The sequence below is a fragment of the Haemaphysalis longicornis genome, unplaced genomic scaffold (genome assembly GCF_048455015.1).
Source record: "Haemaphysalis longicornis isolate Haplotype H1 unplaced genomic scaffold, Haemaphysalis longicornis Haplotype H1 scaffold_8, whole genome shotgun sequence".
In the NCBI taxonomy this organism is placed as follows: Eukaryota; Metazoa; Arthropoda; class Arachnida; order Ixodida; family Ixodidae; genus Haemaphysalis; species Haemaphysalis longicornis.
Window position 1 is genome coordinate 129,662,544 of NW_027526445.1, and position 22,941 is coordinate 129,685,484.

General features: G+C 49.5%; 1 protein-coding gene across 4 annotated transcripts in view; it reads left to right on the plus strand.

Moving 5' to 3' along the window:
* LOC144149486 (uncharacterized) overlaps nucleotides 1–22,941 on the plus strand; it is a 589,882-nt gene that overhangs the window by 535,569 nt on the left and 31,372 nt on the right. For all 4 annotated transcript variants that reach the window (XM_077681074.1, XM_077681075.1, XM_077681077.1 and 1 more), the window contains exons 9-13: nucleotides 6,656–6,804; nucleotides 11,871–12,011; nucleotides 19,892–20,066; nucleotides 21,681–21,797; nucleotides 22,385–22,477. In XM_077681074.1, the coding sequence (XP_077537200.1) occupies nucleotides 6,656–6,804; nucleotides 11,871–12,011; nucleotides 19,892–20,066; nucleotides 21,681–21,797; nucleotides 22,385–22,477 (675 nt within the window). The remainder of the gene's footprint in view (nucleotides 1–6,655; nucleotides 6,805–11,870; nucleotides 12,012–19,891; nucleotides 20,067–21,680; nucleotides 21,798–22,384; nucleotides 22,478–22,941) is intronic.

Consider the following 22,941-nt stretch of genomic DNA (forward strand, 5'->3'; position numbering starts at 1 on the left):
ACGCCCCTGGCGATGGCTAGCGAGCGGTGCGAGCTTCGGAGTGCGTGGTTCAGGGGGGTTGGTCAAGTGGTGATGGGCGGCAAGTTCAACAGGAAATGCAACAGCAGATTAACAGAAGGAAATCCAACTAGCCTTTCGCCTTCACATTTTAGAAAGTTCCAAGCATATCCCGTAATTCTTGTTTTTTGTTTGTGACCCTCAGCTTAAAAAAAAAAACAAAAAAAAAACGCTAGACAGTCTCGTTACGCAAGACGTGATTGCCCAGCGAAGCTTCTAAAGGGCTTCGGTGGCGCCGCGTTTATTTGGTTTCTTTGCCCATCAAGCAGTGGGATACAGTTCCTAAAGTGAGACACACATCCCGATCACCACTTCAGCGGCGGGGATGATGATGATTTGAGGGTAGCGTTTTAACAGCGGAGCTGTTGTTGCTCGCCGTAATGGGTACTCCGTCAACAAAAGAACACAAAGTCGTAGTTACTTCCGCCGTTTACCGGGTACGTGAGTGGCCTTTTTTTTTTTTTTCATGGCCCCTTTGAAGGATAACTGATCACTACTACCTCGTTTACGAAGCGTCTTACTGTATAATTTTGTTCTTGCATACTGGAATTGTTCACTCGGTTTCATGTTCTTGCCACGGCCGAAAGAACGGACAGTCGTCCACAGTCCTAGCTCGACCAACGCTTCACCCACCTCTCGTCTCCTCCTGCTTAGGTGCTGCATTTCTTTCAAGTTTAAGGGGCCTTTTAAGTCTTCCACATTCGGTTGAACAGCTCTTCGTGAGAACTTTATGAGAAACCCTACGCTAAAGTCAAATGTGATGCTCCATCTTAGCCTGTGGACGACTTTACAGTACGCGTGAGGCTTGTCTAGGGCAAGTGAGTGCGCGGCTTCGCGAATGCTGGCGACATCTGCTGACAGCTGCTGGGTTGTAGATGGCTTGTCATTCCGCGTGCGCGGATCTCAGAAAGGCTCGGGTCGCTGCGCTCGTCGTTCAGCATGGACCACTCAAATTTTCAGACTCCACCACCTGCGAGGGGCGCTTCTGTTCTGCAGTGCTAGCCATAAGCGGTGGCACGGGAGACAAGCGCGTTACGCGATGTATTGTCAGCGCCGGCAGTTGCGTAATCGCACAAAAGGTTCGACCGAAAGGGCCGCAGTGCGTTCTTGTTTGCTACGCTTGAGATTCAGAAGATTAGCGCTGGTAGTTTTGTGCGATACGTAACTGCCTGCGGTGTTATTGCGCCGCGTCAAAGGACGCGCCTATCTGGCCTGTCACCGCTCACGGCTGGTAGTGGAAGAAGAGCGCCCCTCGTGCGGGGTGTCGTCTGCAAATTAAGAGTGGCTCCTGCGAAACGACGAGGGGTCCTAGCCTGTCCGAGATCCGCGCACGCGCAATGGAAAGCTATCTCCAACCCAGCACCTATCAGCAGATGTCGCCAGCGCGCTCCGGAGCCGTGCAATCGCTTACCGTAGACCAGCCTGCATGGCGCACACTGTACAGGGGGATTAAAAGAACTGTGAACAACGGAGCGCACAGCCTCCGACGCATGCCTCACCGTCTGGCTGCACTGGCAGTATGCTGCGCGCATGCGCACTTCTTCAAAAGCGTTTGGGAGTGTGGCCTACATTTATGGGACATGCTTGATCAAGAAGCGACGCCGGTCGTTTACTTTGAGGCACCTTTTCACGCTGCGTCGCCACTGAGGAGAATGATAGCTGAAGGGAATCATGCTAGCTGCAATCAGCCTGCTGCGCGCTGGGCTCCCGAATGTAGTAGATAACAGGGTGATCAGTGGCGACAGGGCATAAAAAGAGGATTCAAAATAAATGACCGGTGGCGCTTCTTTATCAAGCATCCCCCCCCCCCCACTTACAGTAGGCCGCACCCTCAAACCCCCTGAAAGAACTACGCATGCGCTCAGTTTACTGACAGTGCAGCCAGACGGTGCGGCATGCGCCAGAGGCTGTGTGCTCCGTTGTTCGTGTTTCTTTTAATGCCGCCCCCCCCTCCCCCCGTACATCTGCAACGATGCTCGTGGAGATATTTCCTACTTTTTCTTAGGCACAGTTACCGCAGCGGGTGCATTATTTCGCTGCCTTTCAGATGCGCCCGTCAGAACACCGCTCGGCTTGCCCGGTGATGAAAGGGCGCCGCCGCAAAGAAAATGTCTGCGGAATAAAGAGAACAAAATAGCCACCTGCAAATTCGTCCCTTGTAGAGTGCGCGCCTTGGCAGCTGCGACTCCGAGTGGCAACCGTTATTCTGCGTGCTCGTCTGTTGGTTTCGCCGTTAGCGGGGTGGGCCGGTTAATTCTTAAATGTCTCTTTCATTATTCGCGTAGTCGTCTCCCTATTTTTGCACCGCTGGCGTCTGTCTGATGCCCCGTTTCGCCGTTCTGGCCGCTCGAATTGCCGAAGAGTGGCGGTGCAGGGCCTTACGAACTTTCTGTGTTCGATGTACCGAAAACGTTTGCGCGGTCGAAGAAGGATGTATCCGTGACGTTTTCCTTTCATCTGTAAACTGAGCCAACTGAGCGGTGCGCTGAATTCACTGCTGCCTTCGGGGTCGTCGAAAGTCTCTCTCTCTCTCTCTCTCTCTCTCTCTCTCTCTCTCTCTCTCTCTCTCTCTCTCTCTCTCTCTCTCTCTCTCTCTCTCTCTCTCTCTCTCTCTCTCTCTGCGTGGGACGGGCTACGCAAGGACATCTGGCAACTCTCACAGACGCGTTTCCCCGTCTGCTATCGACTTTATGCCCAAAAATTGTGCTTGCCGTGCGCCTTCGTCGTTTTCAGCAACGGTTTCCTTCCGCAAAACGGCCGTCGAAATTCACGCTTTCAGTTCCGCGCCAAGCATCGTACGCTTTGTACCGGAACCGACGGCCCGAGAGAAACGGGAAAATGGTTCCGATTCTCCCCCTCTTCCCTTTTCAGAGCCACGTCTAGCCGTCGCTTGTCAGCGACCCTTGGCTCTCCTCCCCATCCTCTTCCGCATCCTCGCTTAATTCTTCGCTTTCTCCTCCGCCTCCCTTTCATCTTCCGTCCTGTGCTTGAGCGCCGGCGCGTCGCGTTCTTGCTTAAGAACTTCGTTCCGCTCAGTCAGCCGTCGTCGCCACACACGCGACCGCTGAAGACCCCGGGGGCGTTTTTCGCTGCGATGCCTCGCGTCACCGCAAGTAGTCGGGGAGATCGTTGAGGCCAAAGCGCAACACCTCCCGTTATTGTCTCGTTCTTCAAGGTTTTCGCCACTTCGAGCTTTACACGCCGACCGAAGTTCCTAACTCGCGTATCCGGTAAAATGGCACCATTCGCAACCGGTTGCCGATAAGAAAGCTAGGCCTCCTGGTACCTCGGTGGCGGCTTGTGTGACCGCCGTTAGCTAGAGCGGCGCGATTCCCGCGAGTGGTTGAACGCGGAGCTCTCTTGTTTTTAATTGGATGAGCGGGTAATCCTGTTAGGTCGCCGCTCTAAGAGCCCCTGACACCGCGATGTCTCGACCCCATAGCCGTGGGCCGCCTACACCGCCGCTCGCTCGGGTGCCCACAGGGCGGGGGAAAAAAAGGTGGGGAGGCTGGATTCGAGTCCCCTTCCCTCCGTCTCCTTCTCCCCTTCTCTCTCTGCGCAAGTCCTTTTTATTTATTGTCCCCTCAAACGCTTGTCCAAGGGTATGCCGCCTCCTTTCCGTGTCTGCGGCCAACGAAGTTGGGGGCTTTTTTGTGTTGTTTGTCTTTACATTTCTTGTTCAGCTGTGGCCTTCTAATGAAACGGTTCATGCAGTCCACCCCACCCCTCCTCTTCCTCATCCTCCTCTCTTCAACCCACCGAAACTTTTCTACCAGTCTGCGGGATTTCGGCCTTCGTTTGAGCCGGTGTCCTGACGTTTCTTTCCTTTTTGTTTGCATTACGAGTTGCGTCTTTTTAACGTTATTTATTTAGGTTTTTCGTGTTTCGTTCGCTGTTTCCGCGTCCTTGTCAGGCGTGTGGGGTGCTCGATTCGTCGTGGTGAGGTGGTTCCCTCCCGAGCTGTCTTCGCTCAATCGACTTTGATGGTGGACCGCTCTTGTTTCGTTTTGTTTCTTATTATTGTTTAGGATAGCTTTCTATCCTTGGAACCTTTTTTTTTCTCTTCTACTCTTTTCTCGCTCCTTTATTTGGCATCCCCAACTTGCGCTTGAGTGAGCACCGTCCGTGGCAAGAATGGTAAGCGAGGAAAGGGCGGGCAGTCACCTGACGGATTCTGACAATTCTTCTACGTATGGAATAGGTGACAGGGAACGTGTTGTTCTTTAGTGGCTCAATTGTGGCTAGTGTATCGATTGCCTGGTCGATTAAAAACCACGGACCACACGCTTAAATTGGTCCAGGAGAAGAGTGTAGCTTCTTCGCTTATTCTTTTTGACGAACCTATCGTAACCGACCCCTTTTGTGGTTGTTGAGTGCGTCGTTCAATCAGGCAGGCCCGAAGATTAAAAGGAACGCGACGGAAATAGTTCTTATTGACGAAAGCGGTTAATTCCTGCCTCGTCCAGCGCTACTAGATCAAGCTGATAACCACCGTAGATTTGCGGCTGGTGTGGGGAAGGTGTTGGCCCGTCGTTAAATCCATTGGTCACTGGTCTTGTGAGCCTCAGATATACGGTAATGATGGTAATTTAAAATAATTTATCGTCGTCGTCATCATCATTGTCACGTGTAGCGTTATCCGTGCATAGGCGATAGATATAATTTGTGGTAATTGTAATGTAAAATGTATGATCATTTATGATAAGGCCCTCCGAACACGTGGTCTTAGGACGTCGGCACGGGGATGACGTGTCATGCGCAGCGTTGTGTCGAGGGTTGGATCGCCGTGATATCACACTTTTTTTTTAGAAATTTCACGTAGTTATTGTTGATGCATTGATTGATGCATTGATTGCTATTGTGACATTACATGCTGCTGCCGATGCTGCACAATCGCATTATCTTCTTGTAATCGTCCGTGGGTCTCATTTTCTCGTTTTTGAGCGCTCAACAAGTTCGTTCTATTACATTATTGTGATAACTATCTGTTATCTTGTTGTATTTTTGTTACGGATACCCCAAGTACCGTAAGTGTTTCATCCTCACCATAAAGCGCAGGCAAAGCAGCCGTTTCACCCTCGTTTATGTCACGTGGTACCGCAAAAGTGACGCTCGGAGCCAGCGAAGCGATAAGAGAGAAATGGGTAGCTTGCGCCCCGGCGGCTGAAGGTCACTTGGGACGAGATAAATGACCTCGAAAGATACAGCGTACGCAGACCGTTCGTCCTAAAAACTAATCTGGCAAATCTCTCCTCAAAAAGGCGTTCCAAATGTTCAACATGCACAGGGCCTCCAGGAGCTCCTCGCGCGAGGTTTGTCCGAGTGCGAGGACATCACTACGGAAAGTGCTATACGGGTTGGCCGTAAAACGCAGAGCATCCGGCATACAGGACCACATTAAACCAACCACCCTTGCCCTCAATCAATCCTTCCGGTAATGAGCAAGGTCAAGGCACGTATTGTAATAGATTTAAAGAAATATCACAACAATAAACAAATTACTTCGTGCCATTAAAAACTTACTGCAAACACCCGGCCCATCTCGTCGCCAGCTTCCTACCAGAGCGCTTCCAGCCTGGTGTTCTAAAATGAATGGACGTAAACATAGTAGGAAACCGTATGACCGGTAAAGGCTCGTCGGAGCGGTAATGAGCTCCTTAAAAACAGGCGCATCCGGGTTCCACCGCTCCCATTATTGCTTCCGGAGGTAAACGCGTGGCGCGCTGGGACGTTGTTTAGACGGCTGTTAGCGCTGAGCGCTCCATACGCGCTTCTGGTTCAGTGCCACTCATCAAACTCGCGTTGCGTAAGTCGTATGTTTCCGCTGTGCTGTGGGACCTTTTCACTGCACCGTGCCTGCTGTAGCTGCGTGAAATTACGATCCTTGAAGCGGCGGTAATCGCGCACATTTTCGCGCGACCTATGCCACCCACATTTCTTCGTTAATTTGTTTGCCAGGAAGTATTTTCTGGGCGAGCTACGCTCTTCTTGCCGTTTTAAAGGTTTTTCGAAGTTGATCGCAGGGATTAACTTCCTTTGCTCGCCTTTACGCAATCGTATGAGATGAAATGAACGATTTGGGGGGCGGAGTATTGTAGATGTACTTGTGCCTTCCGGTTCTTAAGTTTCCCACAAAGGCGTTTATGAAGAAGACGTCTAAAATGACGGATAATCGCTTGTGATTATTTCGCTTTCTTTCTTCTTCTTCTTTTTTTTTTTTTTTTTTTGCTGTAGAGTTTGCGGAGCTCATTTTGTGTAATTAATGCGTTACCTTTGATTTTGGTGTCTGCTTGTTGTTTGTTTGAAATCAACGGGAGCTTCGATCTAACGTCGAAGTACCTGAGAAAAATGAAAGGCAAGAACGTCGTGTCCTCAGAACAGAAACCTAACGTTCCATGCGGTGTGTTCTCCCGATCTCTTACGATGTCAGTAGGACACCACGTCGCATTTTCTGTGGCCGACATCTCATTAGAGAAAGTACTTCCGAACAGCGACGTCCATTCATACCATGTGCGTGAAAGACACGCTTTCGTATTTTTAACGCAAGATTCCGACACTCTTTTCTCCCATTTTCTTTCTTTCTCTTTCTCTCTCGCAGCAACTGGGCTTCAACCCTAATCTAAAGGTGAGCCTACAGGACCTGACGGCGCAACTGGAGGAAGAGATGGCGTCTCTGGTCGCCGGAAACACGTCCAGTTCGTACGCCTTCGCGCTGGCGTCGTACCAGCACGAACTCAAGCACCTCAAGTGAGTGGCGCTGTTCGTCTTAATCTTACAGCTAGTATAGCTGTCGAAGGTGTAGCGCCGTCCGGCGTACGTGCCGAAAACAATCATCTCAACACGTGTAGAGAGTGCTTTTCCTGCAAGCACCTTGGTAGTGAAGGAAAACCGACTACGTGAATTGGCTGAATGTAAACTGCATAAAAGTTCTGTACGAACATATAAACAATGAAAGCACCTTTCAGTGTCAAAGAAAAAAACACTAGTACGATACGAACTCCAACTCACGGTCACTAGGCGCGGTCATTGCTCAGGAGTTTTTAAAGACGAGAGTCTTTCTTGGGATTCTTAAAAGTGAAAAATTTGGTCTATCTGTATGTCCATATGTCCCTCGACTCAGCAGCCCTGCCAAAAGTTAGATGAATTCTTGAACGAAACGTTTATCATAGGCAAACATTTTCAAACTACTTAATCTGATGCCCATGTTCATACTTGTCAACATTGTTGAGCAAAAAGAAAACATTAGGCCTATTTGGTGCAAAACATCAGTACATAAGTGACATTTGCAATGTTATTTTAAGTAAAAGCACATAGCTGCTTGATTTTTGCGATATCAAATAGAAAATACGCCTTTAAAACAATGTTTCGGCTCAAAAGTACTAAAACTGTCCTGTATATCGCGTAGCGCAAGAGTTGCGCGTCAGATTGCCAGATGCCGCGGGTTCCAGTTCGACAGGAAAGCCCGCTTTCAGTGCTGCGCATAAGACCCCGTATTCAGTCAGTTCTGCTCAAGTGAGCATCGGCGGTTGTGGAAGCGGTGGCGGCGGCTCAGCTGATAAGCAGCCGAGAATCGTGCGCCAGTTTTAAGTGCGATGCACTTTATAAGCGACCCCAAACCATCCACCGCCGGCGGCGGCGGCGTCCGCAGCCCTGCTCTCCCTAGCAACGGCGCAGAGCGGAGAGGAGCGTCGGTAGCAACGGCGCAGTGACGTCACTCACCACGTGACGCCACGCCCTCACCGCTCCCTCGCGGCGCGGCGGTGTGCGCCGCGCGCATCCCTCTCCTCACCCGCGCCGTGACGTCACGCACCACCTCCTCTCCCGGCAGCTGCCGTGCGCCGCTGCGCGCGTCCCCCTCCCCCTTCGCTCGCTCCTCCTCTCTCCTCGCTGGCTGCAGCTGCGCGCGCACCCCTCTCTCTCGCGCGCCCGCCTTCTCTCTCAGCCACCTGGCTCGGCGCGCTCAGCGCGGCGTACCCCCCTTTATATGCAGCGATAAACCGCCAGACCTCCGTGGGTCGGCTCGCGCGCGCTCTCTCGCTACAGTCTCCTGCTCGCTCTGCTCCAGTTTAGACCGTTTGCTGGCTGGGCGCCTCTCAAGGCGATGTCAGAATTACTACGCCGTGTACTCTCGGCGCAAGAAATGCATTCGCACTTCCTCACGATTCCCTTCGGGGAGGTGGGGTTTTTTTTTGTCCGGCCGCTCCTCGCCACTCCTCCTCGCTGCTGCCGCTGGTGCGGCGACCTACATACGAGAAGGGTGGCTTTCCCGCACGACCTGGAACTCAAGATGGCGATGGACGCGCAACTCTGCTCCGGGCCCTAGGGGAGCTATATACAGGAACTCTAAATAAAACCGCTCGCGCGCGACACTAACCCTCCTGGCGGCATTCCAAAAAGTCCAACCGAAGTGAAAGGTTTCACTAGATGGTGCTCGAGCAGGGGAACGCGGTAAAATTGAACCGACTTTACTAACCCTGCACTGTGTTTATCATGGGAGAAGCGAGACGGGAGGGGCAGAGCGTGGGAGGTTGGCGGAGGAGAGAAGAGAGACATTTACGGGGCAGGGGCGGCAGAAGACTGTCGTCTTTCAACGACATTTGCACCGAAGTGAGCGGACACGCGGCCAATATTTTTTTTATTCTAGTTTGGGGAAAAGACATCGTTTGTTTTTCCAATGAAACTGAACTGCATGATGCTTTCCTCGCTCGTTCATTTGATTAGTATCGTGACCTTTTCCAGCAAATTTTGTGAGCATTTAACAAATCGATTGTCGAAACACGTTGAGCATTTCACACTCAGGCATCTGACACCACAGGGGAAGCTGTTTGGTACTAGAAATGAGCTATAGATCTGTAGCCTTCCTGATGAACGTTTCTACACCGATTGCAATCACAGCTGCGCCACCCATTATGCAGTGGCATATTTCTTCATTTGGGGATAAGGCTAGTTGATAAACAGGTTCTCTGTTTAGTTTGGCGAGATAATTTTGTGGAACTGGTTCGAAGCGAAATAGTTTGTGCGCTTTGCGAGAAGGGTAGCCGTAATCTTGAATCGGTTGAGCATTAAAAAAAAAATGGTCGCCATCCCTCCCTGCGAAAGCGGATGTCCAGTAAAGGTGTTGTAAACCACTGCAAATGGTGATGGAGGAGAGTACGAAATGTTTCTCGTCGTATCGGCGGGCCTTTCGCTTGCGCTCTGCTAATGTCTCTATAGATAAAGGTACAGAGTATCGGGACTTTTTTCTCCTATTGTTTCGGGCCGCCGCCATGAACATTGGGTCAGTTCGCATTGCGTGGCATTTGTTTACACTGCGACAGTTCATGGGTGCTGCCATTTTGTTTATGCGTTGTAGTCGGTCAACTCTGGTCGACTTAGCTGATCCTCCCTACTCTGCGGCTGCGCGCGACTGACGTCGTTCCGAATGCGAATCAAGGATAACGTTTGTAACATCATTTCAGCAGCAGAAGTGCGTGCGAAGATGCAGCAAATGCTGGGTCCTGCGCAGCCTGACGCCTGCGCGTGGCGTCTTGGGCAAGAACTGCTCTACTCAGTGACCGTAGTCCTGCCTAGCAATCACAGATAATCTGCAAGCATAACCTTCACCAAGAACACATGGTGGAGGGGTCCCATTGCTCACAGGCGCCTAATCATCTATAATTCGGTTTCGATGCTTGTTATGCGGTTTCCTTAAACGAAGTCTGAGCTCTATATATGCTGTATGTCTGATTAGCCTGACGCATACGCTCCAAGTCTTGGGCCTTGGCGCCTTGGAAATTTGCCCACGGCGATGAAACCGTTGGAGGGGTAGAGGCCTACAGCTTTGCTGTAATATGTTGGTTGAGGAGGAGAGCGCAGTCGCAGACGTGCCTTGTCAGCGTCCAGATACCTGTACCGCGGGACGTAATTTATTCGTGCTGTGCGCGCAGAAGTTGCGCCGCTGCTGCTTTAGCCGTGTGCTCTTGCTCGCCATTCACGTGGAGAACGCTGCGTGTGGTTTGGGCCGCATAAAAGAAGTACCTCGATCGTGCGGGAGAGGAAAAAGAGGAAAACGTTATTGATTAGTCGGCGCTTCTCGGCACCTTTAGATGGCTGCTTTTGGAGGAGCCGGTTAAGCGTTTACTGAACTGACCCCTTTCTGCACTCATTCTGTCCTTTGGAGGCCGCAAATCTCGTTTACATAAACGGGAGACGGGTACGTTTGTGAATTTATTCGATCTTACCTTTGCTGGGCAGGCTGGTGGAACCAAGGAGGTTGTATAGAACTATATACAACCTCCTTGGGTGGGACTGCTGATGAAGCCTCAGTTATTGGGTCATTCGGGTCGTTACTACGACACACCATCTTCCATTCTTTATTACCTAGAAAATAATAATAAATAAAAGCGCAAACCGGAGCTCAGTCAGTGTTTTAGCCCTGTTCAGCCCCTCATTGTGGGCACGTGCCGAACTCATCGGAGACATCGTAGTCGTTAGCGCAAGAGTCTCCAAGTCCGAAACGTGCACGGTAGCGCGGCAGCCGCCTCCGTGTGCGCGACCTGCAAACGCTGCCTGGTCGCGCTGGAGTCGGTATTGTTGGTTAGGGTTCGGAACAAGACATATGACAGAGTAGAATGGAACTCCGAGAGAATAGAGAAGGCTCCGCAGTAGCGCGTGATTCCCGTAAGGCGGCGAAAAAGTTTTACTCGGAGATGTGTGAGGAACGAAGGTCAGCGCTTGAGGAATAATTGACTAAAAATGCGCGACTGTTTTCGCGCGAACCTTTCTGCACTGCTCCATGTGTTTTGTGACGTCTGCAGTGCTCGACAACTTCGCCGCCCTCGTCACCTTCTTCCCAGACAACAAAACTAAAAATTGCGGCGTGTACTATCATTTTCAGAAAATAGTTCCGCGAGGTTCGTCACATAAATGCACCTTTTGCCCAAAGTTTCTCCACCTGCTTGCGTAATGAAATTTCTGCTGGTCAAGGGCATTTTAATTTGTTTCCGCGCCCGCAATAATAACGTTGGAGCAGTCACACCTTTCAGAGTAGGTGATGTAACAAACCGTACCTCGCTATCGGCACACACGACGATGTTTCTATGATGCAGACCCGAAGAAGCAAATAACAAAACAATGCGAACACGCCATATCGCACAACATATAGACTCGTGAAGTCAAGGGTGTGTCACCAAACCAGTCTGGTCGGGATGCATGTAGAAAATAGGAGAGAGAGAGAGAGAGAGAGAGAGAGAGAGAGAGAGAGAGAGAGAGAGAGAGAGAGAGAGAGAGAGAGAGAGAGAGAGAGAGAGAGAGAGAGAGAGAGAGAGAGAGAGAGAGAGAGAGAGAGAGAGAGAGATCTTTGATGGGCAGGCGAGGTCCTCCCGACTTATTACACCAGATGATGGTGAAGGGGATATGCCAAGATATGAAAAGAACTCTCGCTTACACATAACTTCTCAAACACAGAGACGCACGCTAAAAGCGCACACACGATCAGCGAAAGGGTCATTTGTCCGGAAAAGGATTGAGTTCCCTTTTTGCGCGACAAGGCAACTCCTGCTGTGAGCCATGGCCCAAGAAGATCCCGCGAAGAGATCTGGGCGCAAGATCTAGCATCCTTTACTCCCATTTTCAACGTATGGGTTCTGTAGACGGTAGTGATACCGCAATAACTCGCTCGCGTACGTTTGTTCAAGCATGGCCGCTGGATCAAAGCGCACAAGGTGCGCTTTGATCCAGCGGCCGTGGTTTAGGGTTTGGTGGTGAATCGCGCAGTCGTGTCGCTTCGCTTCGAGTATCGGCCTCAACATACCTTGCCCCCTCACTTTCTGCAGGACCAACTTCGAGCAGGCTCGCGAGGAGCGGGACCGCCTGCGCGTCAACGTGGCCGAGGCCAACGCGCGGTCGGCCCTCATCGCCCAAGAAGTGGACGAGCACCACGCCAAGATGGAGAAGGCCTCCGAGAACAGGCTCATGTGAGTTATACTTTCGTTGTTTTTTAAGTAAGCGTTACCGGTAAGTTTCATCCTGATCACCAAACGCGATTCCCCCACAAAAATTAGCATTGGTTGCGTGTAGAACTTGCTGCCCTTTTTTACACGCTTTTAAAGCGAAAGCTGTCTTAATGGGACCGATGCCGTCCTGTCAAAAAACTAATGCATTTCCCCATAGACCGGCTGGTCGACCAGAAAGCTCTGATGAGATCTCTGCATGACACACGGCGTGTGCGTGAAACAACCGGTCTTCTATTGTGTCAAAACGGTTACTTGAAAATCGCGAAGAACGAACCGTTCTAGAAAAGCCAATGAGAGACGCGTCGATCATTGCGAAGGGGTACAATAGTATACCTTTATATCATAAATCACGTATCTGTACGTATTTTGATGGTCCGTAAACGCGTTCACTTAGTGCGCGATAAATCGTCGATGCATGGATGTGGTCTTCGTTTGAGATTTGGATCGTCGAAAGTTCGACGATCGATTGGACGCACTTTCATCGAACGTTGGACGCACTTTTGGCGCCCTTTTGATGTCAGAAAGTTCTGGCGCTTCTCTCAACTTTCTTTAGGGAGGAATGGTAAATGTTATTTCAGTTTTAGCGAAACTTCAGTAAACCTTCGTTACAAATAAATGGCTTTATTCGAAGTGTTCAACGGTTCCACGGCAGTGCTTGGAGAGTAAATCATACGTTTTAAACGAAGTAGCGCTTACAACGAGGCGTAAAGAGGATTTATGTACAGTGGATCTTCAGTTAACGAAATAGCTTTGGTCGAAGTGTTTTACGATGTCTACTGCTGTCGTGGAGAGTAAACTATACCTACTTTTAATGAAGTATCGCTTATATCAAAGTCGATTTTATTGTGCGACTGCTGGTGCGCGGTGTGGCGTTAAACAACCGCGGGAAAGAAATGCTCGGTGACGCCGTTGTTGAAACGTCACCGTTCCTCTGGATGGAGTTGCCACCGTCAAGGTCCCCAAGAAAACCAATTTAAAGGGACCCTGCAACGCTACTTCTTTTTCAACTTTTTTTCGAAATCTTGAATGCTTGCAGTACGTAGTCAACCAACACATCCAGCACTTAAAATATGGGGTCGCAAAGTAACTCAGCTGAAAATTATTGACCTATGCCCATCAGATAAGATTTTTCTAATTTTTTCCGGTATTGGCGCTCTTCGGCCGCTGGAATGACTTCATTAAAGCGGTGTAGCCGCTATTGGCCAGCTTTCCTTCAGTCGCAGCAGTGAACGCATTCGATGGCCACTTTTAAAAAGAAAGACACGTCAAGCAAAGCAGAAACTCAAGGCGTATCTGCTGCGACGAGCAAATCACGCACTGCCGCTCCGTTAAAGGGATAACTATAACTTTAGCAGTGCTTCCAGACGCGAAGGAAGGAGTGAAAGCGTTTATCGCAAGTGTTGCATGGTCCCTTTAACGCTTACGCATTGAAATTGCCTTCTACAAGTTTCCGGAGGAACCTGGCTGTGTGTGATATGCGGAAGTTATGTGCAAATTTTCGCTCGCATCCATAACGGAGTGCTCGCAGCTGCAGCGACAGTAGAATTTAGGAGAGGTTGAATTTCTCGTAACCGAGCGAAAGAGGAAGGGTGGAGGAGTTACCGGTGTCTTCTTTCTCCTGGCTTGCTCTCGCGCATGCGCTTTCTATTTGACCATAGACATATCGGTTACACACGTCGTTTTCAGTGCGATTGAGCCTAGAAATAAATTCAGTGTCATTTAGAACCCTGCATGCCTGAAGATAAGCTCACACCGCACAATGGGATTTTAAACAAATAACGCCAGTGAAGTACGTATGATGGCAAGAACGGGCAGACATGTACACGTTACCGAAAAAAAGTAACTAAATACCGTGACTCGTTACTCGTTACCGATTCTCAAAAGAAACGCGTGAGTTACCAAAAAAGTAACGAGTTACTTTTCACGTTACTCTGACGACCAAGCGCACGCCTGTTTTGTTTCATGGTTCATTGTTCTCTGTTTAGCAGTCGTTGCACTTCAGCAGTAGCTTCCTCTCGAAGTTTTCATCGGTTATGTTTTCCCGCTTCCTCGAAAATGCATCTCCGGCGAGGCTGAACAGTCTTTCTGCCGAGGCGCTTGAAGTAACGGCAGTGTTTTGCTTAAAGAACCATGCCGAAAATACCGAAGTGTGGTTCATTCGAAAGATGGCCTCGTTAGAATCATACTGACACCACTTTCCACGTACTCTTCGCTCAAATAAGCAATATAATTAGAAAAAAAAAGGGAATGGCTATGCGACCCACTCGCTCATTTCCCACAACAGAACCTATGATGTCATATGTGCCCAGCCGTGCGGTTGGCTGAGGCCGGCAAAAGCAAACGTAAATTAGGTAGGTCTTATAACCTTGCTGAACGAGCTATTTGCGCTTAAATTCAGGGAACATTCTTTTTATACCTGTAACTATGGTGGGATAAACAGTGGAAGTTACGAAAGTGCACACAAACATAGAAGTGCCGATGCGTGCAGCTGTTGGTACTGCGCGCACTAGGTTTCGTTTAGCTGCACAGCACTGCGGCGCTTTGGGGTTGTCTCAGACGAGACTGTCCGATTGGCGTAGGCGACGGTGTCTTCCGTAACCATAACAATGTTTCACCAAACGACTATTTTCTACCTGAACAAAAACAAGCCAAGGACAAATACGGTCAAAAACAAAGCAAAGGCAGAAAACGGCCCGCCGCGGTATATAGTGACCATCTAGGTTGATTAACGGTAAACAAGTTTTCGCAGCACACCAACTTCAGCTTGGAGACCTGTTCTTGTGATGTCATTGCAGACGTCATAAAAACATGCTATTTGGCGGGAAAATAAAAATTTAAACCTAAATGGATTAATTTCTCAGTGACTAAATCATCGCTTGCTTTCGGACAAGAGCTGGAGACACTATAAAACACGAAATCTTTCGAATAAAACAACCGTATTTTGTCTGCAAGGCAATTTAAGGAAGAGCTGGTGAATATTCGGGAACTGCGCCTTCATTGAGGTTAGCGAATACCCACCCGGCACAAGGCCATCGGGCCTTGTTTGTGTGGGCGCCCGTGCTCGACTCGGGATAATCACGGATTCTAAGCCGTTGTGCAGCTGAGCACAAGGACGCGGGTTCGATTCCCGCCGCACGGCTGCTTTTCTGATGGGGGTGAAAAGCAAAAACGCCCGTGTGTTCGCGATTTCGCTGCACGTTAAAGATCCCCAGGTGGTCGAAATTAATCCGGACCCCTCCACTACGGCGCGCTTCGTCGCCCGTGTATTGTCGGCGCGTTAAACCCTACAACACTTCATTCAATCAATCGATCAATAATCCCGTCTGTCGATAGCTCGGGCAGTGCGCCGACACTTCCTTAAATCCAATTGTACAAGAGGCCGTGATGAGCGTGGCATGACTCACAATAGAAAGGACGCCCGAAACCACCACAATGTTGAAAACGGCACTGCTGCTTTCGAGGCAAAAATCAGTGCAAAATCAGACGCATGCACAGGTTGCTGAGAATAAAAACAAGGCTGTTTAAGCGTTGTTGCACACGTTACTCCTCAGAAGTAACGAGGTACCGTTACTCGTTACTTGGATAAAAAAGGAACTAAATACGTTACCCGTTCCTTTCTTTAAAAAAAAAAAAAAACTAACTAAATACGGTACTCCTTTACGAAAATAGTAACTAGGTAGAAGTAACTCGTTCCTTGTAACGCTGCTTGTACATGTCTGATCTGAACGGGTAATGGATGACGAACGACCCGGTGATCGCTGTGGCCTTTCGGTGTGCGGTATGAGGTTGTACGGGCACGCGGAGAAGGTGCGGCTCTTCGAGTGCCGTGTTCCTTGAATGCGGTGCACTGTGCCCCTAATATCCCCCTAAAGACGATGCGTTGTCATTACCGAGGTGCACGGGTTCATTATTGGGCGGTTCTTCTGATCTGGGCCTCATTTATGAGCATTTTGGAGAGGGCGACAGGTATAATTCAACGTCGCGGTGCCAAGCCGTCCACGGTTGTCGTGTTTTCGATTGAAGTATTGCGTCACGCGTTCGCTGCTCTCCTATATTAATATGGATTGATGGAAAGTGCTATCGATGCCGTAATGCATTTCTTAAAAGGACTAAGGACTGCTCCGTCGATTTAAATACCGGACCTCCCGACCGCCAACTGCGCACGCCAATTCGCGAAGTCTTGTTTGCCAATTTTGGAGATCAAGGTCTCTGCCAGGCCTCGTTTAGTACTGAAACTTCGCGTCTTGTTTGTCTGCGCCCTAACTTAATTAAACATCGCTCTCTGATCACTGATTGGAGAAATTCCTTTGTGCTCGGAATTTGTGCTGCAGTGCTATTAACCCACCTGCGGCATCTTGATGCCCTATCGGTAGTAGTATATCTGCGTACAGGCCTACGTGACGTAAATGCGATAGTGCAGACACCTAAGCGGCGCTTGCGGGCCGAAAAAAAAAAAAAAGAAAACTAAGACGAAGAGATAACAACCGTAAGCTAACATGGTTTTTAATGCGATTGAGGCGAAGCTTTCTATGTCTAACGCGTGCCGTCCATCGTTACGCCAAAACGCACTGCAGGAGAGCCAACTTACACAAGCGCCTCAAAAAAAAAAAAAAAAAAAAAAAGCTTCCCGTGGTCGGTATCGAACTTGGGTCCCTCGGTTTGTGAAGTCGATGTCTATCCGATTGCACCATTGCGACACTTTTTTTTTCTTCTTTATTGCCTGCTTGGCGACAATACAAAATGCACTGCACAGTACACAAATTAGTGGCTCTAGCCACCAGTCGGCGCAAGGGGGGTGGCTTAAAACATCTTAAATTGCGCTAGAACACTCAGAATGGGTAACCACTCAGGTTCTTTCGGCATGACTCTACACACTTCTCTTATATAAGCAACGCTTTCAATGAAGTACTCCCGCACTCTGCGAGCATCCTTTTCGGCATTTTGAACTGGTATGCGAGTTTTCCACATATAATTCAGACTAAGTGCCAAGAACATATCACAGGGCACGCCTCCATCATTGCTTACGGGCAAAAAGCGAATGCCGTAAGGCGTTAATGGTAGGTCTTTTTTCAAGGTTCGTTGGAGGATGTCCCAGTGGAACACCGCATCCCAACAGTACAGAAAGATGTGCTCAATTGTTTCAAGCTTTTTTGCATAATCGACAGTTAAGTGTCCATGGGTGTAAATATAGTCCTTTTTCCTGCAGCCAGGGTTTTACCGGTAGCGTGCCGCTATGAAGTTTGAAGAAAGATTTAACAGATGGACGCACTGCAGTTTAAATACACTTCCAAGCTTTCAAATAAAAAAAAAGGGCGGCGATCCACTTCCTTATTTGGCGCATATACACAAATCACTCTCCATGCCGTTTTCGAGTACAAAAAATCGCACACAATAAAGCGACCGCGTTCGCAAACACTGACCGTTTCTTCAAAAATTTCCACGGAATTAAGCAGAAAAATCGGACATCCATCCGACGCGCCGACCGAGTGGGACACGCAAACGTTATATCGTGTTCTGAAAGTTTCCACCATCCGGTCCGTTTGCTCCTGACTTTCAGTTTTCGTCTCTTGAACGGCAGTTATGTCGATATCGTTCTCCAGAAAAAGGCAGTTCAGCTGGTACTGTCTCCTTTTTGACGACAGGCCCCTGACGTTAATTGTTAAGTGCTGAATAATTAAGTGCTGAAATGAGATTCGCTGCCATTCACGTTAGCGAGCGTGTGGACAGGATGGCGCTTTCGTACGTGCCAGGAAGAGAAGCGAACCGCTATAGTCAGCCAAGTGCACCGTCGAAATGACATAGAAGCGGTCATGTGCCTCATACCAATTTATGGAACATGCTCTGTCCTCGACAATATCCTCACGTAGTCCTACCCCCACATACACTACAGACAGCACCACGGGTACGGGGCGTGGATTCAAAAGCAGCGCAGAAATAAACCACTGCAATACTGGCCGGAAGTCTCAAAGACACATGAATGATCGACGCTGGCGCACTAGCACACTGGCGCACACCACTCGCGCAGCTACGTCGGCGTCTTCGCCGGCTTCGACGCTGTCGCCCTCCTGTCCGGTGGAACACTATACTCCTGGGCTTCTGTGTGGAGCGCCGCCCCGGCGCCGCTTTCCAAGGCGGCTCGTCGAAAGTCGCGTTGTCGCCTTCTGTCCTTTCGGCGTTGCTCTCGCGACCACGCTTTCCGCAGGTGCTGCTAGCGGGTTAGACTTTGTGACTTTTGACTTTGACTCAGGTTTCATGGGAGAAAACTTGGCGCTTAAACCAACTTACTCTTAAGGATGGGGCTTTTATTTTTTCCTACCCGCGCTGTACAGAAAGGTCCATCAAAACTCGGCGTTAGCGCTGTACAAGGACTCGACTCAGCTGTCATTCCTTTGTTCTCGCGGTGCGGACACCGTACGCAATCCGGTCGCAGCTCTAAGCGTTTCAGCAAGCAGTCTTCAGGAGTTGTTCTTACGTAAAACCCTTATGTAAACGACCTATCCATTCCCTATACGTTCTCCTTATTGAGAACTTTTCTGGAACACACCCCTTTTTTTTTCTGTCGTCTGAAGGTCACGTTTACACGAGGCTAGAAGTCTCTCGACGCTTTTTTTTTTTCGTTGAGGGATTCCGGTAACACGAAGCCCGGTGTGTCGGTTGTCGCTATGTGCGCTTAATCGGAATATGGCGAAGGTTGGGGGAAAGCCGTTTGCGTGCCTACAGGGCCCGACCACGGTTAACTTTCACCTTTTCCACGTGTCTCAATTCGTCGTGAAAGGAGATCTGCAGTGAGCGAACACTCAAACTCCAAGAAAACCAACTGCGAAACCAACTTGCGCTCATATCCCGATGGGTCGGGCATTTTTTTTTTTTTTAAATCATACCCTGACTCTCGGCGTCAGCAAGTCGCAGTCTAGTTAAACGAATTACTGAAAGCGCAATTCTTAAAGGGAACAAAAAAAATTAAACGATCTGCGCCACTGAAAAGTTGACGCTCGACGACTACAAGCAGCCTGGAAACAATACTCGTACCACTGATCTGCGGCTAATTGGTCTCTGCAATCGGGACACATGGGAAAACCTGTTAACTAAGCTCCATCTCACAAGGGTGTTGCACAACAGCGAAAGCCATGAAGCGTGGAGTGGCGTTGTCCCTTCGCGGCGCCGTATAGTACTGTCGTTGCCCGTTCCGTTCCTTGCCATCCATCACCTAATTGGACATTGTTGTTGATGCAATTTAATACCCACCAGGACGCGTCAAATGTTACTTGTTTTGTGCCGTCTGGCCTTAGTACTGCCGTTTTTTTTTTTTTTTTTTTTTTGCATTCCGCATAAGGGAAAGCTGGTGCGCTAGGAACTTTTTCCCTCGGCGAGAAAAGTGCCTTATTCTACCAATTTCATCGGTGTGGGGCATGTGGCGATGGAGCCTGAATCGTCGACATAAACAGGGGTTTATCTAGAATTTCGATTTGGGGGTGGGGGGGTGGCGAAATTTTCCGGGGTGGGGGGGGGGGATGTTGGGGGGGTGTATAAATCCCTGGGCTCGTGGGGGGGGGGTGTATTAATCCCTGGGCTCGTGGTTGTGGAACCTTTTTTTGTGGGAGGAGGGGTGTTGAAATCGTCATGGCGGAGGAGGGGGGCTGTTGGTGGGGTATAAAGCCGTGATAACAGCACTTGTGAGACACGTCGGCTCACGCGATACCGGGATATGCGTTTCACAATTCAACCCTAGAGCTTTCTATTTCATCGCATTTTAGAGAGTGCTTAAGCGTCCAAGAATTTGTAGTGCAGCAAGTGGAGCGGGCACTTTTCGCCCCACATCGTCCCCGTCTCTCGTCCCGCAGGACCCTGGAGAAGCGGCACTCGGAGCAGCTGCGCGAGGTGACCGAGGAGCTCCAGCGGGAGCGCGAGACGACGACCCTGCAGCTGTCGAGGCTGCGCCAGCGCAGCGAAGACGAGCTCTCCGCGCTGCGCTCCGACGAGATCCGACTCAGGGCGCAGCTGGCGGCCCTGGAACAGGTTGGTGGTGCTGTGGGCAGACGGAGTTGTGACGTCACGCGGGTGCGACAGCCGCGGTGGAGGCAAAAGAGCGAGCGAGCGATTGCATGAAACGCGTTGAGGGGTACGAAAAACAGAGGCGCCGCTGTCGAAAATGACGGCCGGAAAAATTTCTGTAGTTTGTCGTATTTTCGCGTGTCGTACTGTTGTCTTGTCGTATTCTTGTCGTGTCGTGATCTTGATGTTCTATCAGTACTTGCACTTACTTTGAATGTTATTGCCCGTTGGGAAGAGTGGCGTAAGTGGCAGTTCTGTTGTGACTACAGGAAGGTTTGTAGTTGAGAAAATTGACTTTGTTGTTGCGGCAGAAATGTGTGTCGTAATAGCAGGACTTCTGTTGTAAAAAAATTGCCTTACGACCGGAATTCTTGTTACGCTTTTGCGGTATTCCTGTTGTGATTTTGGACTGTGGCGCGGAGGGAAAGGTAAACATCAGCGTCGGAGGAGGGTACGAGCCTCATTGAGGGGTGAAGGTACCTCCATGGTGATTACTAGCGAGCGGAGTGATGATGCTTAGGGCACGGGGGGACGGGCTCGAAGTTCCACTGTTGATCAACAGAAGCTCCAACCAGGCTTTCGGCTTCACACTCCGAGAAAGTTCTATGCATCCCCGTAATTCCTCGTTTAGTTTTGTTAACATTTGGCGTAGATTGATTTAGAGGTGCGGTCGGAGTATATTCAGTCTGGAAGTGTGCAAATTTATTGCTATGTATTTTTTTTGAAAACCGGCCTCCTCTTTCAAATTTTTCGAATTAATTCTTTCGGCGCAGATTAAACTGTCTTTTTTCCCCCTCGGGATATTTTAACCCAATCGGCTGCCCGTAACCACTGAGTCTAAGCGAGCTTCTAAAGCCTGTAATTCATTGTGTGTGTGTGTGTGTGTGTGTGTGTGTGTGTGTGTGTGTGTGTGTGTGTGTGTGTGTGTGTGTGTGTGTGTGTGTGTGTGTGTGTGTGCGTGTGTGTGCGTGTGCGTGTGCGCGTGCGCGTGCGCGTGCGTGTGCGTGTGCGTGTGTGTGTGTGTGTGTGTGTGTGTAAACATTTTCATCCGTTAATGTTTAATAAGATCAGATTTTGTTCTGGGCTGTGTTGCGCATGCGCAGTTACATCTTCCTGTCGACTGCGCCAATTGTAGGTCTGCTAGCACAGCCCACTGATAAAATGGAAGCTCCCAGGACGAAGAAAATACAATGGTCTATAGACAAGCAAAAAGTGATATGCTTGCGCAAGGGGGATCAAGAGCCGAAGTTGAAAGAAAGCCGCATGCCACGTTCGCCAATAAGCCCTGATATTTTGTGCCGCTTACTGGCATTCAGAAATTTGCGCAACAGGGGGCATGCATCCGAATAGGAATGCACCTTTTCCCGTTAATTTGGTTGATTTTCCGGTGCTCATTTCTTTGCGAAGAAGGAAAACGCCCGTATATGTCGAAGTTTCAGCGCTCGTTAAAGATACCCGGGGATTCTAAACTAACACGCAACCCTCCACTACGGCGCACCTCATAGCCCCGGTGTAGATTGGACGTGTAGAGCTCCAGAGTTTGAATTTTTCGGATATTCGTCTCTTTTTCTGTTTCAGGAGAACCGCCGACTGGAGCTCGAGTTGCAGGAGTACTCTGAGCGGTACAGCGAGCTCCACCGGCTGGGCGAGACGCAGCAGAAGGAACTCGAGAGTGTCGTCGAGCTCAAGCAGAAGGTACGTTGGCCTGGTCTTGAAAAGTATTGACTACATACTTTAAGTTGGAAAGTTTCAGTGGTGTGGAAACGTCGTGCCGTCAGTGTACGCCCGAAGCGCCCCATGCGGACTGTTATTACGTAATGTCCAACTCGAAACAGAGACAGAGAGAGAACAAACTTTATTTAATGAGAGGAGTCAAGCGGGCGGTTTCCTCAGTTCAGGACCCCGTTGGAGCGTCCAGCCGCCTCAGCCCGGTGGATCAGCCGAAGCTGCTCTTCGAGGCTAGAGCTGGCCAGCACTTCCTCCCACTGCTCAGTCGAGGGATTTGATATCGGGGAAAGTTAGGAGGTCACGTGGGATAACTCACCACTTTACAGAGTAATAATCTCGATTCTTTTTTATCGCGTAACGGTAAAAATAAAACTCCGAATTCTGTAGCTTATTTATTTCTATATACCGAACGTGAGCGGTTTATAAGGTGCGGATTTGTTTTTGGTTTCTCTGGGGACAAGGTTCACTGTGAGAACAGGCCAACGTATGTGTGGTGGCGGAACTGATCAGAGCTCTCCGCGTGTTTCTTTTTTTTTTGTCTGTTTGTTTTCCAGATTGCCGACTTGGAATCGGGGCAGACATTGCTCAACGACGAGCACTGCCAGAAGATTTTCCACGAGCTGGAATCTATGCAAAAGCAGAACAAGGTATACAACATTTGTAAATCAAGGCGACCCGGCAAATATCCTTTTTCGGTACTTTCGGATCATCGTGAAAGCAGGGTTAATGAACGGCTTCCAGCGTTTATGCGACAGAGCTTCATGTGCCTGCAGGCTGTACAGGCGATCAAATCAGATATAATTAGCTTAATAGTACTTGCGTTGGGGAGGGTTGTTTTGTCTTTTAAAATTGACTCACAGGACACACGAAGAACAAACGTCGTGTGTCCTATGTCTATTTTTTGCGTTCAGCTTCGAAATGTGATTACGACTGTGATAATAATGAGGCGCTCGACGCACACGGCACGTTCCCACGAAGTGTAACAGGGTCAGCAGACTACCGCTCTACATTAGGAACAGTTCAGCCGATAAACCTCGCATTTATTTAAGTCGTTGTCGTTGGCCCCTTTTCAAATATGAAAGCTTCATTAGCGGAACCAGGAATTGTTAAT